The sequence below is a fragment of the Anas platyrhynchos genome, chromosome 11 (genome assembly GCF_047663525.1).
Source record: "Anas platyrhynchos isolate ZD024472 breed Pekin duck chromosome 11, IASCAAS_PekinDuck_T2T, whole genome shotgun sequence".
Taxonomy (NCBI): domain Eukaryota; kingdom Metazoa; phylum Chordata; class Aves; order Anseriformes; family Anatidae; genus Anas; species Anas platyrhynchos.
In genome coordinates, this window is record NC_092597.1 from 22,992,949 (window position 1) to 23,005,257 (window position 12,309).

The 12,309-nt window shown below is 43.2% G+C and overlaps 3 protein-coding genes and 5 non-coding genes across 8 annotated transcripts in view; 1 reads left to right on the forward strand and 7 right to left on the reverse strand.

Moving 5' to 3' along the window:
• The window catches only part of MAP2K1 (mitogen-activated protein kinase kinase 1), a 36,937-nt gene extending 34,442 nt beyond the window's left edge, over window positions 1-2,495 (forward strand). Inside the window, exons 10-11 of the mRNA XM_027465642.3 lie at window positions 557-602; window positions 1,579-2,495. Coding sequence (XP_027321443.2) covers window positions 557-602; window positions 1,579-1,692 — 160 coding nt within the window. The 3' untranslated portion in view covers window positions 1,693-2,495. The remainder of the gene's footprint in view (window positions 1-556; window positions 603-1,578) is intronic.
• A 1,735-nt stretch (window positions 2,496-4,230) lies between these two features.
• On the reverse strand, window positions 4,231-6,527 carry SNAPC5 (small nuclear RNA activating complex polypeptide 5). Its single transcript, XM_027465644.3, has 3 exons — window positions 6,371-6,527; window positions 5,991-6,077; window positions 4,231-5,437 (listed from the first exon to the last, which is right to left on the reverse strand). Exons 1-3 carry the CDS (start codon window positions 6,458-6,460, stop codon window positions 5,330-5,332), a joined length of 285 nt encoding a protein of 94 aa, XP_027321445.1. The 5' UTR covers window positions 6,461-6,527; the 3' UTR covers window positions 4,231-5,329.
• A 700-nt stretch (window positions 6,528-7,227) lies between these two features.
• RPL4 (ribosomal protein L4) lies at window positions 7,228-12,309 on the reverse strand. Its single transcript, XM_027465643.3, has 10 exons — window positions 12,160-12,309; window positions 10,928-11,099; window positions 10,419-10,525; window positions 9,844-9,982; window positions 9,227-9,351; window positions 8,741-8,870; window positions 8,170-8,326; window positions 7,892-7,975; window positions 7,536-7,656; window positions 7,228-7,447 (listed from the first exon to the last, which is right to left on the reverse strand). The coding sequence occupies exons 1-10, from the start codon at window positions 12,160-12,162 to the stop codon at window positions 7,310-7,312; spliced, it is 1,176 nt and encodes a 391-aa protein (XP_027321444.3). The 5' UTR covers window positions 12,163-12,309; the 3' UTR covers window positions 7,228-7,309.
• LOC113844923 (small nucleolar RNA SNORD18) lies at window positions 8,627-8,697 on the reverse strand. The gene has a single exon (XR_003499952.1). It is a non-coding gene; the product is annotated as a small nucleolar RNA SNORD18 (small nucleolar RNA).
• LOC113844924 (small nucleolar RNA SNORD18) lies at window positions 8,941-9,008 on the reverse strand. Its single transcript, XR_003499953.1, has one exon. It is a non-coding gene; the product is annotated as a small nucleolar RNA SNORD18 (small nucleolar RNA).
• On the reverse strand, window positions 10,050-10,149 carry LOC113844925 (small nucleolar RNA SNORD16). Its single transcript, XR_003499954.1, has one exon. It is a non-coding gene; the product is annotated as a small nucleolar RNA SNORD16 (small nucleolar RNA).
• LOC113844922 (small nucleolar RNA SNORD18) lies at window positions 10,606-10,677 on the reverse strand. Its single transcript, XR_003499951.1, has one exon. It is a non-coding gene; the product is annotated as a small nucleolar RNA SNORD18 (small nucleolar RNA).
• Window positions 11,172-11,273, reverse strand: LOC113844916 (small nucleolar RNA SNORD16). Its single transcript, XR_003499945.1, has one exon. It is a non-coding gene; the product is annotated as a small nucleolar RNA SNORD16 (small nucleolar RNA).

The window sequence follows — 12,309 nt, forward strand, 5'->3', positions numbered from 1 at the left end:
GTTTGTTGAACTAACATCTTTATCTTACCAGTTATTCTCCCATTTGTTTACTTTTCCAATATTGTTTCAGTGATACCTGCACTGAGCCAGTATATTCAGTGCTTAGGGAGGTAGTTCATTAATGTGGGAAAAATGAGTTGTCTTTTTTTCTAAAGCTACATAGATGAATTACTTCTTTCTCAAAGAAAGAGCCATAATACAAAGTAACATCTACTTGATACTGAGCTTGAAAAAGACTTAGGTAAGAGAGACGTGAGGGATAAAGCCACTGAGAATGTTGAGTTTAAATGGGAATTTGATCTGTCCAGCTTAGTCTTAGATGCTCACTCCTGCCCCCACTGAACAATATTGGGCAACTCAGGTTTTCATACCTAAAACTATACCTGTGAAACCTACAGAAGAGAATTGCTTACAGACCCAGTTCTGTTTGAGTGGCACTACATTACTTCATGCTTTTATCTAGAGTGGTATCTTCTCAGGATGAAAGCAGTATACTAACAATCTAGCTGGATCTTTATTTTAAGAGTATAACTTGTGTAACGCTTTGTTTTCCTAGTTTAATTAAAAATCCTGCTGAGAGAGCTGATTTGAAGCAGCTGATGGTAAGTGAAAGTTCTTCACTTGAGCTAGGAGCACTACTTCCATGCAGGTTGGGTTCCTCAGCTGGCCTGAGACCAGGATGAGCATATGGCCTAGAATGTTGTTTGTGCCTCCTGATACAAACAGCTCAAACTGTCGGAAGGGGCCACTTTTCTCATCCAGAGATCAAGGGGCTTCAGGCTTTCACACACTCCTAGAATAGGAGCTGTCCAAGAGCCCCATCCTGGTGGTTTTTCAATCTGACATTTGATAATTTGAAGTATATGACTTCATACTGTTAAATTGATTAGCAGAAGAATTCTCTTTTACTGTGGTTTGTACTTTGGTTTAGTAAGCAATCATAAAGTATGCAAGATGACAAAAGAACCAAATTCTACTTATCTTATGAACTAGTTAAATGAAATTTTATCAACATCTGAGAAACAAAATTTGCCTGTCTCTCATCAGCTTTTTCTTACAAAATCTGTAGAACTGCTGGCCACAAACAAATCTTGCATTTTTTTCTATATGAAATGACTTTATGTAATGGCCTTAAGTTTAATGATAGGACTGAAGTTCTACTGCATAAAATCAAGTTTTCTGTGCCTTGATCCTGCTGTGTGGTAAGAGTGCAAAATGCAATCAAAGCCTGTTACAAAAAGCCCTTGTGTATGAAAACACAAGCAGACATTTTCCAGAGTATTATCAAGTGGCTGAGTCACATCCTTATCATATACTGTGGTGTAATTATTCTGCAATAGGCACTCTGTAGGCAGTATTTCTCTGGAATACTTTGCAATGTGAACATTTCACATGCTGGTTATCTCATTATTCCTATAGAAAATTTTTACTGGTCACTTCAAGCTAGCTATAAGATCTAGCAAACCACAACAACACAGGAAGTAAACTAGACTTTTTATAACTCATGTTATTCAAAATTATTCTTTACCTGATCGTGTTACCTTGAGCGTTTGAGTAATTTTGTTTTCCTCTGCTAAGATTCATGCTTTCATTAAGAGATCTGAAGCAGAGGAGGTGGATTTTGCAGGATGGCTTTGTTCAACCATAGGCCTTAACCAACCAAGTACACCCACGCATGCTGCTGGAGTCTGAATATGGAAGAGCAAATACTGCACTGTACGTCTGTTAACAGCGCTACTTTGGTCCTATTTCCTAAGCTTGTACCTGTTCAAACATGTATTTCACCTCTTAAGGAAGAATGTCTTTATAGCATGTGCCAAATGGTTTTAAATTTTGTCATAAACTAATTGGTATTGTATTGGATTACATTTGTTTGCTGACCAAAATGTAAGATGTTTAAGTTACAGTGCTTGCTGATTTTAAGTGATTATGGATATTCTTTCTTAATGAAATATCACTGGGGGTATTTACCCCTAGCTTGTTTGAACTTTATCAAGATTCTTTGTAAATCATTGGTACTTCAATCATGCTTACCTAATCTCCCACGCAAAAAGGGTTAGGGATGCTCCAAAACTGTATCTGTCGAGCATGCTTTTGCTGCTGCCAAACTGTATCTTGAAAGTTAGGCCTAATGGTTCCAATTTTGCTGTTGTTTAGAGATCTCTCTTTCCAGGTAAAGAAGGCAAGAGCTCTGTATCTCTTGGAATGTACAGGGCAATATTCTAATTGTAGACTTGTTCATATTTCTATATTTATTTTTAAAATGTATCATCATACTTGGATTTAGTGATGTATGTCTTTCTAATTGATTTTTAAAAGTTAGCTCTTGGAAGTGTCCTACAGAATCATGACAAAGATCCAGGCAGTTTGCTTTCTTTTAACCTAAAGATTCATGACAGCTGTGTTTGGTGTCTAAAGTGTATGAAGATCCTCTATTGTTTTATTCTTTCAGATGTTTAGCAATGAATTCTCTTAATAAATATATTATCAAATAAGTTCTTGAAGTTTTTATTTGAATTCAAGAAGAAAAACTTAACCAAGACCTTAATCCTAAATTGTGACTGTTATATGTTGTGCCTCTTTTTTTCACAACTGTGTAGTATCCTTGGTCTGAGAAGTATAAAGTTGTGTATATAAAATGAGAATTTCTAACATAGCTGTGAAGTTAGAGGGCTAGAGCCAGCTGTCACTTGAGCCTGTTACTTTCCTGCATACTGGATTTGTGTGGCATGTCTGGGGGAAGTCTGACTGCAGAAGTTTTGTCTCTGTAGTGCTCACGAGCTTTGCACAGCATTCAGTGCTTGGTTCATTCCTGCAGCCCCCTGGATGGGGACTGGCAGGCATTTTCCTAGGACAAACCGGCACTGTGGTACAGGAGCTCAGCAACACATGAGTTTTTCTTCCGAAGTTCAGCTTCTAAACTCAGCAAGCTATTCGCCATTGCTGTAAAATGTCCTCAGCACTAAGTCATGTTCTCTTTACAGCCACTCTAAGCAATGCTATGCAAAGCTTAGCTCCATGAAAGGACATATCAGACAAGAAGAGGACATACCAGACAAGGAGAATTCGGAAGTTCCTTTCCACATGGAATCCAAATCATTCTAGATATGAACTTCCATGAATAGTTCTCAATCTGTCAACAGCTGGAGATCACTCAATGACAGTTCCAGGGCTTCCTTCAACTTGAATGTGAGTGGTGGTAGTATTGACAGGGTTGTGCAGTTCAGTTTAAGAATATATAAAAATTAAAAAAGATAGTACTTTATCATTTGTTAAATGAAATATGCAGCCTGTGAATAGCAAGTATTTAGAGAAGAAAGCTGATTTTACTTGTTTGCTCCACATATGCCAGTAATGTGAGTGCTGTAAGCACAGGCAGATGTAGTAGGACAGTACAACAGCAGTAGTACTTTATTGCAACATGCAAACTTGGTTGTCTATTTTAATCCAATATCCAATCCACAAGGCATTGGCTCACAAAAGGTAGAGGGAAGAAAGGAGATAAAAGTATAGCCCTGAACCCTACTCTGTAACATGTTGAAGACTAAAACATTTTTTTCAAAGGTCAAAATGAACTTTTGGTAATAAAACCCTCTAACAACCCTTCCAGAACTGGCTTTGGAGAAGCAAAGCCTGAGGCAGGTGCACCTATTTTAGGATGGAGACACAGAACCAAGTGCAGTGCCCAATGCAGGTCAAACACGAATGCAAAGGAGGGAGAGGATGTCTACTGAGCCCCTTACAAAGCAGCTCTTTGCATGATACTTCCAAAGAATTGTCACTCCAAGCCACAACGTCTGCTCAGACTTTTTTTCTCCCTGTACACCTTGGGACGGCTTTGCTAAGTGTTTGCGCTGGTGTTCTAAGCTCTCATTAGGACATCCAGGCTTCTCAAACAATTAGTCTTGAGTACAGGATGAAGCTACATTTACATTCTAAGGATCAGTTCCTATAGCTACAAATCAAATAAGAGCCAAATAATTGCTCTTCAAACAGTGGCAGGAAGTTATTGGCAGCTGAATCAAGTGTTCTGACCACACCCAGGATCCTTGACACTTTTCCAAGTACTTTTCCCACTCTTAAAAGCAAACTTGAGAGGATTATTTTTCTGAGCTACTAATACCAAATACCAGAGACAGCAGTAGCACCTTTTGCTACTAGCCATGTAATGAACAGGCCTGGATTGTTGTAACTGACTAGTTTCTCAATAAGACAGTTTGACAAAGTATCTGAATTAGAACATTACTTTTATTTGTTTTTAATCAGTTTAACAGAGTTTGAGTTTGTGTGCGTCAAAATGAGTCTTCAAGAATTGATAAAATAACTGTACCACATGATGTCTGCATTCCACAAGGAGAAAGAACATACTGTTACTGGTAGGAGCAGCACTAGCTTGTTACTGTACAAAAGAAATTGTGGAGGAGACTTCACATCCCTTTCTGTAAGCTCCTCCTATTCTTTGAAGATAACTTGAAAACGGAAAGTGGCCTTACACTGATCTATGAAGTTACCATGAGGGAAAAAGAAAATAAAACTAATTTTAAAGTATCAGTTTTTTACTACAAGTAACGTGGACTAATTATTACCATACAGTTTGTGTCACAATAGAAGGCCAATTAGCTGCTACGCTGAAAGAGCAAGAAGTAGAAAATACTTCACTGTTTCAGTCAGACTGACAGTACTTAAGAACAGCACCAGTAGGGACAAAGAGAGGTTCCCTTGCTACTGCACTTAAAATGAGGTCAACAGTGCAATATCTGTTTCTCCCAGTGTAAGAACACCTACATCTATCAGTCACATTTATAGGAAGTGTACATCTGGTGGTCTGTGTAACTGAGAAAATAGCAGCTGAATACCTGGAGACAATCCTGGACACATCTGTGCTCACTGCATATCTTAAAATTCCCAGTTAAAGCAGATGAGGTTTTAATATAATCGTTGGTTTAGCAACCAGCATCCGTGGCCTGGTTTTATATTTCAGCAACTGGAAATAAGAACAGACAAATTATTGCTTTTACTGTGTTAAATTAGTCTGACTGGATTAATGACTTTTCCCATCCACGTATAAAGATGTAATATAAGCTACACATTAGGTTTTAAACACAAAATGGATTATGCTACATATCTGTGCAGCAAATCTTCATTCTTTTAACATCTAATTCAAAATCTGCCAAGCTTCTGATATTCATCTTCAAGGGTAAGGCTCCCCAGACTCCCCGAGTCTTCCATCATGGATCATAACCATACATGAAAATCTGCTGGCAAATTTTATATGAACAAAGAAGAAATTCCTGAGTCTGTATTAAAAAACATCTTTGATTTTTTTCTCTCAAGAATCTGATTCCTCCTCCTCCTCTTCTTCCTCTTCGTGATCTTGAAGACTTAGCTGTAATTCAGTTTGATTGATAGCAGCCTCGTTGTCCATCTGCCCGAGAGTCTGTTACAATAAAAGAGTTTAATTTACCAGTTATCAAAACAAGAAGCAATACTAAATGCTTCTCACACCACTATTAAAAGAAAATGGTCACGGTGTCTGTTAGAGATCTTGGTACTTAGAACTGTTGGCTGTAAGAGCCCATTGAAGCAAAGCGCATCGGTTCTCCACAGAAGAGTTTCAACCCATTAAACCCACACTTCAGGTAAAAGTTCAGATGATACCTGTACCTGGTACCTCCATCCCCTACGATCAGATGGCTAAAACAGTGTCACAGTTAAGAGTAGCCACAACGCTCAATAAGCCTGGTGTACTTGCATACTGTGAAGTGAAGGTATGCCCAACCCTTCTGCCAACAACCTGCTGCTTTCAGGGGTGGGAAAACCCCTTTGGGTTTATCTTGAAAGGTAACAAACGGGGCGGATTTTACAGCTGGGCTGTTCCAACCAAGAGCACGCATGAAGCAGCTCAGCTGCCCGTGCACACAACCGAGCAGGGTGCCCGCTCAGGGGGCCCAGCTTGCTGCTCCCACCGCAGGGCCGAGCGCTGCCCTCACCTCCTGGCTCTCCGCAGCAGCTGCCGCCGGAACGGCCGCATCCTCCTCCCGGGACCTGATCATGGACTGCAGCGCCAGCTCCTCCACCTGCGGGCAGGGGACAGACAAACCCTTATTGCTGCGACTCTGCCACACCGAAACGCGGTCTGCCTGAGGCACCGCCAGCAGCCACGGCCGCGAAGCCGCGCTTCTGCCCTCACTGCACGAGGGACTGACGCGCCCTGAGGCAGCCCCGGGGCCACGAGCAATCCCCTCCCGTTCCGAGGAGGACGAGGAGGAGGAGGAGGCCCCAGCACCGGGCCCGCTGCCACCCACCCGCCCAGCGCCGCGTTCCGGTCGCCCCGCTCCGCCTCGCTCCTCGCCGCCCGCCGCCCGCCGACCTTGAGGCGGGTGAGCTGGTCGTGCAGCGCCGCCTTCACCCTCAGCAGCGTCTCCTCCTCCTTGCGCAGCTCCTGCAGGCGGCTCAGCATCCTGCCCGCCCGCACCGCCCAGCACCGCCGCCCCGATCCCCTCCCGGCTCCTCCCGGCCCGGCCCCGGCAGCGCCCCCGTGAGCGCGGGCGGAGCCGCCTCAGCCGAGGCCTGGCGTGACGTCACGGCCCGCCGCCATTTGCAGCCAGGCTGCCCCCGCCCGGCCGCGGCCCCAAGCGCAGGCAGAGCCGCCGCAGCGGCCCTCGTTAATTAAACGTGTTAATTAAACGTGCGTTTTAACTCGTCACGCACGGGAAGGGGAAAAAAATAATGTATATTCGGTGCGGTTGTGGTGGCAGAAATGGGCTCGTTACAGTTTTACTGAAGGTTGAAGGGAGCCCCCCCCCAGCTCCAGCCCCCTGCTGCTGACAGGAATTTGCCCCCCGCCGCTGCTGTCTCTTCCAAAAACTGCTCCAAGTGGGCTGTCAGGTAAGCATTTCCTATCCCTGAATTAAGATACTTAAAAAGATACTTAAAAAAAGATACTTAAAAAAAATGCAAATCCTTGCTTTTAAGTAACACTCCCCTCAAACCCATAAAGCACACGTTTTAAGACATAAAAAGAACAGCCTAAGACTTTTAAGTTAAACCTTTGTTGCAGAAGCCCCTTTCCCAGGCTACTGCCTTCAACTTGGACAATAAGACAATTCTTTCACACATCCCCTCTTCATGTGCTTCTAAAGCCACCTGAACCTGATATTTTTCTTCCTGACTGTTGAACTACATTCTGTCCCCACCACAATAAACTGTCAGAAAAACATGGAAGCATTTCACTGTTCCAATAGAATTTATTAGATGGAAATCCACAGTACAGCTCTCTGAACTTAGGTGGATGAGAACTGCACAGGGTTTACGCTTCAGCCTGGGCCTTTGCTGCCTCCTTCGCTGGAGCTTTTCCTGCAGCCTTGCCTTTGGTCTGGGCCTTAACTGAGACCTGGGCCTTAGCTGTAACCTTGGCCTTGGCTTTCTTCTCCTGCTTGAGTTTGTGCTACAAAAAAAAGGAAAAGGATCATTAGCAAATACAAAAGGGGTTGTAATGCTCCAAGATTGTATTACTGGTTTCCATTTGTACTCACATTTTGAGCATGGCGCAGGATGGTGTTGCGTCGCATGGTTTTGGCGTATGGGTTCAGCTTGATCATCACTCTCAGATTCTTCAGTGGGTTCTTCTTCAGGACTCTGCGGTGAATCTTCTTCCTGAAAAGGACAGACATGTGTCATGACCACATTTCAGTTCAAGTTCCGTAAAACTCTCCCTGAAGTCTGATTTGGGAGAAATGTAATTCCTAACATTTACACCCACTAACTAAGGAAACGTCAGCATTCTCTCACATCTCAAGGGACAGAGACTTCTGATCTCAATACAAAGTCTTACACTTGGCAATTACTAAAAAGAGACTACACTTGGAATTCATTAGTTAAAAATTATTACTTTGGAGGACGCAGTGCCTTCTGGATTTCCTGGCTTTTCAGGATTCTTCCAAGGTCCGTATTGGTCATCTTATGCATTGGCAGGCTGTGAAGCAAACGTTCAGAGTTTAGGTTGGTACGAAAAAAACACGACTAATTCAATTAAGAGATATTTAGTAAAATTACTGACTTGTGTTTTTTTTCCATATCTAACCTGAAGAATCTGTGACACCAACATGTTATTCTGCCACTTTTTTTTTCTTACCTCATGTAGCCGTGTCAGAGATCAGCTGTACTTACTTATAGTCGCTCTTCAGAGTAGCAGGTTTGCGCCAGGTGCCATACAAATCATCCAACTTGCGGAAGGCACTTTCAGTCCAAATGCAGAAACGCCCAACGTGGCCACCAGGAGCAAGTCTCAGCAGATTCAGCTTGTTCACATCCAGAAGAGTAATTCCTATAGAAAAACAGACACACCTTTCTGATTTGTAATGAAAATTAAAGAACACAGAACTAAGAAAGAAATAGAAACTGATAATGGACTTACTAAACTTCTACATTACTAAGTTATATATGCACATACATGAAAAACTATTAAATTAAAAAAAAAAACACAGCCTTTTCCAGGAACAAATTTAAGAACTTCAGTTTTACTGTTCCAAGTAAAGTTTATGGATGGTGACAGCCATAAAATTTGTTGTAAACATTTGTTAGCATCACCAAATCAAATTCCCAGAAATGAAGCTGTTAACTGCTCTAAGTCAGAACTTCCACAAAATCATGTGTTTCAGAAACACGGACCAATGAAGTGGAATCTCATCATTCAAGGCAGTCTTCCAAGAAGAGCAAGCATGTTTCAAGTTAAAATTACCTGGGATATTCCGGAAAGCTTTAATGATCCCATTGTCCTCATTGTAAATGATGCAGGGTCCCCGACGCTGGATGCGACGGCGATTCCTCATTTTACCCTTTCCAGCCCGCATACGCTGAGAGGCATAAACCTAGACAAAAAAATCAAATTTGTGAATATTCAAAAACATCCACATTACAATAGTAAGACACAAATCTATTTTAGTCAGAACTTCACAATCATCACTGATTATCTGAAACACGGACCAGTGAGAAGTTCATCATTCCCAAGAATCAAAGAAGACCGAGCTATCAATGTTACGCAGCACTGATATGAAGAGAAATGAGCTCAGATTAACGCAGCACAGGAAGAAGCTGCCATTAAAAAAAAAAAGTTTAAGCAGTCAGTTTTGTTTCCAATGGATTTTGTGTGGCATCAAACCCGAATAGAACTTTGGGTAGCAGATTATAGGAACGTGTTCTTAAGAACATACCTGTAGCAACTCACCTTTTTGATGTCATTCCAAGCTTTAAGCTTCTTCAGAAGAAGAACAGCTTCCTTTGTCTTCTTGTAACTCTCAACTTTGTCCTCAACGACCAGAGGAAGTTCTGGAATCTCCTCAATGCAGTGGCCTAATGAGGATTGTAAAAGGATTATTCAGAAACGATGTAACAACAAAAGTAGAAATGAAATTCAGTCTCTAATATGCAGGCAGAGTAACAACAGTAGAGAACTTCCAGTGAAGTCTTACAGGCCTGCCTCAAACAATACCCAAGTAAATTTTAAGCGTAATCTCTGGCTTCTACCAAGAGAAATCAAAGTGAACTTCCATGTGATTCAAAATTCAATCTCATTTTCCGTAACTGTGAGGACAAGATTCATGCCAGTAATGCACACAGAAGCACCTCAGTATCACCTAACTTCCAACACTGCGAAGCTGTGTGTGACCTCCCCCAGTTGTACATAACAAAAACTCATCCTGCTGAAGAATGGGACTGCCTCCTCAACTCTGTAAAGGAGCATTTATTTACCCACAAGAACCATTTCATGTCATCACACAGTTACTGATACTGCTCAGGCAATGCCAAACCACAGGCAAACATTTCCAGAAGCAGAGTTCTCACCTTTAGACATGACCAGTGCTGGAAGAGCAGACGCTGCCAGTGCGGAGCAGATGGCGTAACGCTTCTGAGTTATGTTCACTCTGCGGTGCCAGCGTCGCCAAGTCTTGGTTGGGGCGAACATGCGGCCTCCACGACACATCTATGTATCTACAGTTAAGAACAACCTTTTTGAAGTTACTTTTTCCAGTGTGTGCCTCTTTAATACTTGCTCAGCATCAACTGTTCGTCAACCATCTGTACCAGTACACCGACAGCAGGCAACTGTCACTGAGCACAGAGTAAGACGCAAATTACGACATCATGGCAAGACAGTATGCATCACAAGATTCGTCCACCAATTTTGTAGGGGGAAAAAAAAAAGAACGAATGCTTCTGTTTGTTCAAGTAAGTCTGAATTTGCACACAGGTGCTTTTAGTCATATCCAAGTTTTCTCAGACTCAGGTCCAGATCACTGTGGGCAGCCATTACCCCAAGACATGGAAAAATTCCATTTCACCTTTAGTTACTTTACAGTTACTTCTCCTGGATGAGTTTAGATTTACACTTGACGCAAGCAGCAGCTGTGAAAGGATACGTTCCCAAAAGCACCTTGGCCAGAGCGGTGAGTTCCGCCACCTCGTACTCGAGGAATACGAGCGACGGCTCTCCCAGTGCCCCATGACTCGGCACTGGTCTGATGACCTGCAGCAGAAAGATTTTAATTCAGAGAGTGACAACACTGCCATTTCCCCTAAGTCACCGATACGCTGAGTTTGATACCAATAATCAGAACTTCCACTGTTATCATATGGTTCAGAAACACGGACCACTGAAGTGGAATCTCATCATTTCAGCAAAACAAACCCTAATAAGGTAAAATCACTCTTACCATATTAAGGATCTGCTTTTCCTAATAGTAAGCATTTCATGTAATTTAAAGTCAGATTGTTAAGAATCAGAATAGTTTCCTTGTTTTCTCTTCAAAATCCTACTGATTGTTGCTTCTCTTATTTCAATTCTAGATTTGTTTCAATTTTAACCCACCTACATTAAAAATCAACAGCCACCACAAGTTATTCCACCCGTTCTGCAGACAAACCATACCTGCAAGTTCACTGACAGCATAGGGCTGCCTGTTGTTCTTGCGCAAATTGGTGTGAACGAAGTTCACGACATCAGGGCGAATGGGAGCCCTGAACACGGCAGGCAGGGTGACATTTTTCCCTGATGCTTCTCCCTTCTCGGAGTAGACAGATATTAACGGTCGAGCGCAAGCCTGAAAAAGAGAAAAGGAAAAACTCTTGAGCACAAGTCAAGTCCATCGCTAGCATTTAGAACAATAAAATATTGCTCAGAATGAAAGGTGTCTTCAGTTCGACAGTGCCAGCATGCTGACAGCAGGCAACTGTCACTGAACACTGGATAAGACGCAAATTACATCATCACAGCAATAGTTTTCACTTAAAATACTGCTCCCCAACATTTCCCAATTTCTGAACACCATATCTGACGTTTGAATTCAAGAGATGTCAACATCATTTGACTAAGGTTAATCTAGAACCCAATCTCTAGGCCTTCTAAACAACTTCTCTAATACAATATAGAGACTCACAAGGACTACGAGCAAGTTAACTTAAAATTAGTAATTTCTTTTTTAACGTATGGATCCCCAAACAGTACTGTGCCTCAAAATTTGGGAGATGAAAAACTGAGTGGCCAGCAGCACCAGCTTCCTTTCAAAATGTCTTGAAGATGAGCAACAATACCTTGCTAGTCTGAACAGAAATCTTTACAAAAGAATCTCTGAGCATTAAAACGCGTTTGTCACAAACAGCTCATAGCAGTGGCACAGGCAAGGTACCTTCCTTCCCTTCCTCATATATAATTTATTTCACAGATGTTAAAAACACCACAAAACTCCAAGAAGTAACCAGCCAGGTGAACGGAAGGCACCGCGCTGCTTTCCTAATGGTGATTACCGGCAAGGCCCCGACTCTTGGAGTTGGCACAGGGGCCGCACACCACAAACTTCATCAGGGCGAAGGAAATGGGAAATGGTTCAGGACCTGAATCGCATCAGCAATGCGTACATATATAAATGTGTGTGTGCATATATATATATATATTTATAGGCAGCTCCTAGGCCCCGCTCCGAGCGCTGACGCCTCCAAAATGGCGGCCGCTCCCCCCCTCCCTCCACGCCTGCAGCCCTCACGCTGCCATCGGCCCGGCTCTGCCTTCAGCCCCCGTCCCGCCAGCCTCGGCCCAGTCCCACCGCCCGCCCCAGGCCGCCTCCGTCCCCGCCGCCGGCCCGGTCCCGCCGCGCCCCCCCTCACCATGAGGGCAGCGGCGGAGCCCCTCGTGCTGCCGCCTGTCGCCGCCGCGGCACAACCGGAAAAGGAAGGACGCGGCGCCGCTGCCTCGCTACCAGCCGTGTCCTTCCTCGCCCTGCCACCACCCCGGGCGGCACCGCCCCGACCCCGGCT

Coding starts and splice junctions, on each gene's coding strand:
- SNAPC5 (XM_027465644.3), bottom strand. CDS start 6,460: ATGCTGAGCCGCCTGCAGGAGCTGCGCAAGGAGGAGGAGACGCTGCTG. Junction 6,078..6,370: donor ACCAGCTCACCCGCCTCAAG/GTCGGCGGGCGG, acceptor CCCTGCCCGCAG/GTGGAGGAGCTGGCGCTGCA. Junction 5,438..5,990: donor CTGCTGCGGAGAGCCAGGAG/GTGAGGGCAGCG, acceptor TTATTGTAACAG/ACTCTCGGGCAGATGGACAA.
- RPL4 (XM_027465643.3), bottom strand. Junction 10,526..10,927: donor TGCTGTCAGTGAACTTGCAG/GTATGGTTTGTC, acceptor TTTCTGCTGCAG/GTCATCAGACCAGTGCCGAG. Junction 7,448..7,535: donor TCCTGCGCCATGCTCAAAAT/GTGAGTACAAAT, acceptor TTTTTTTTGTAG/CACAAACTCAAGCAGGAGAA.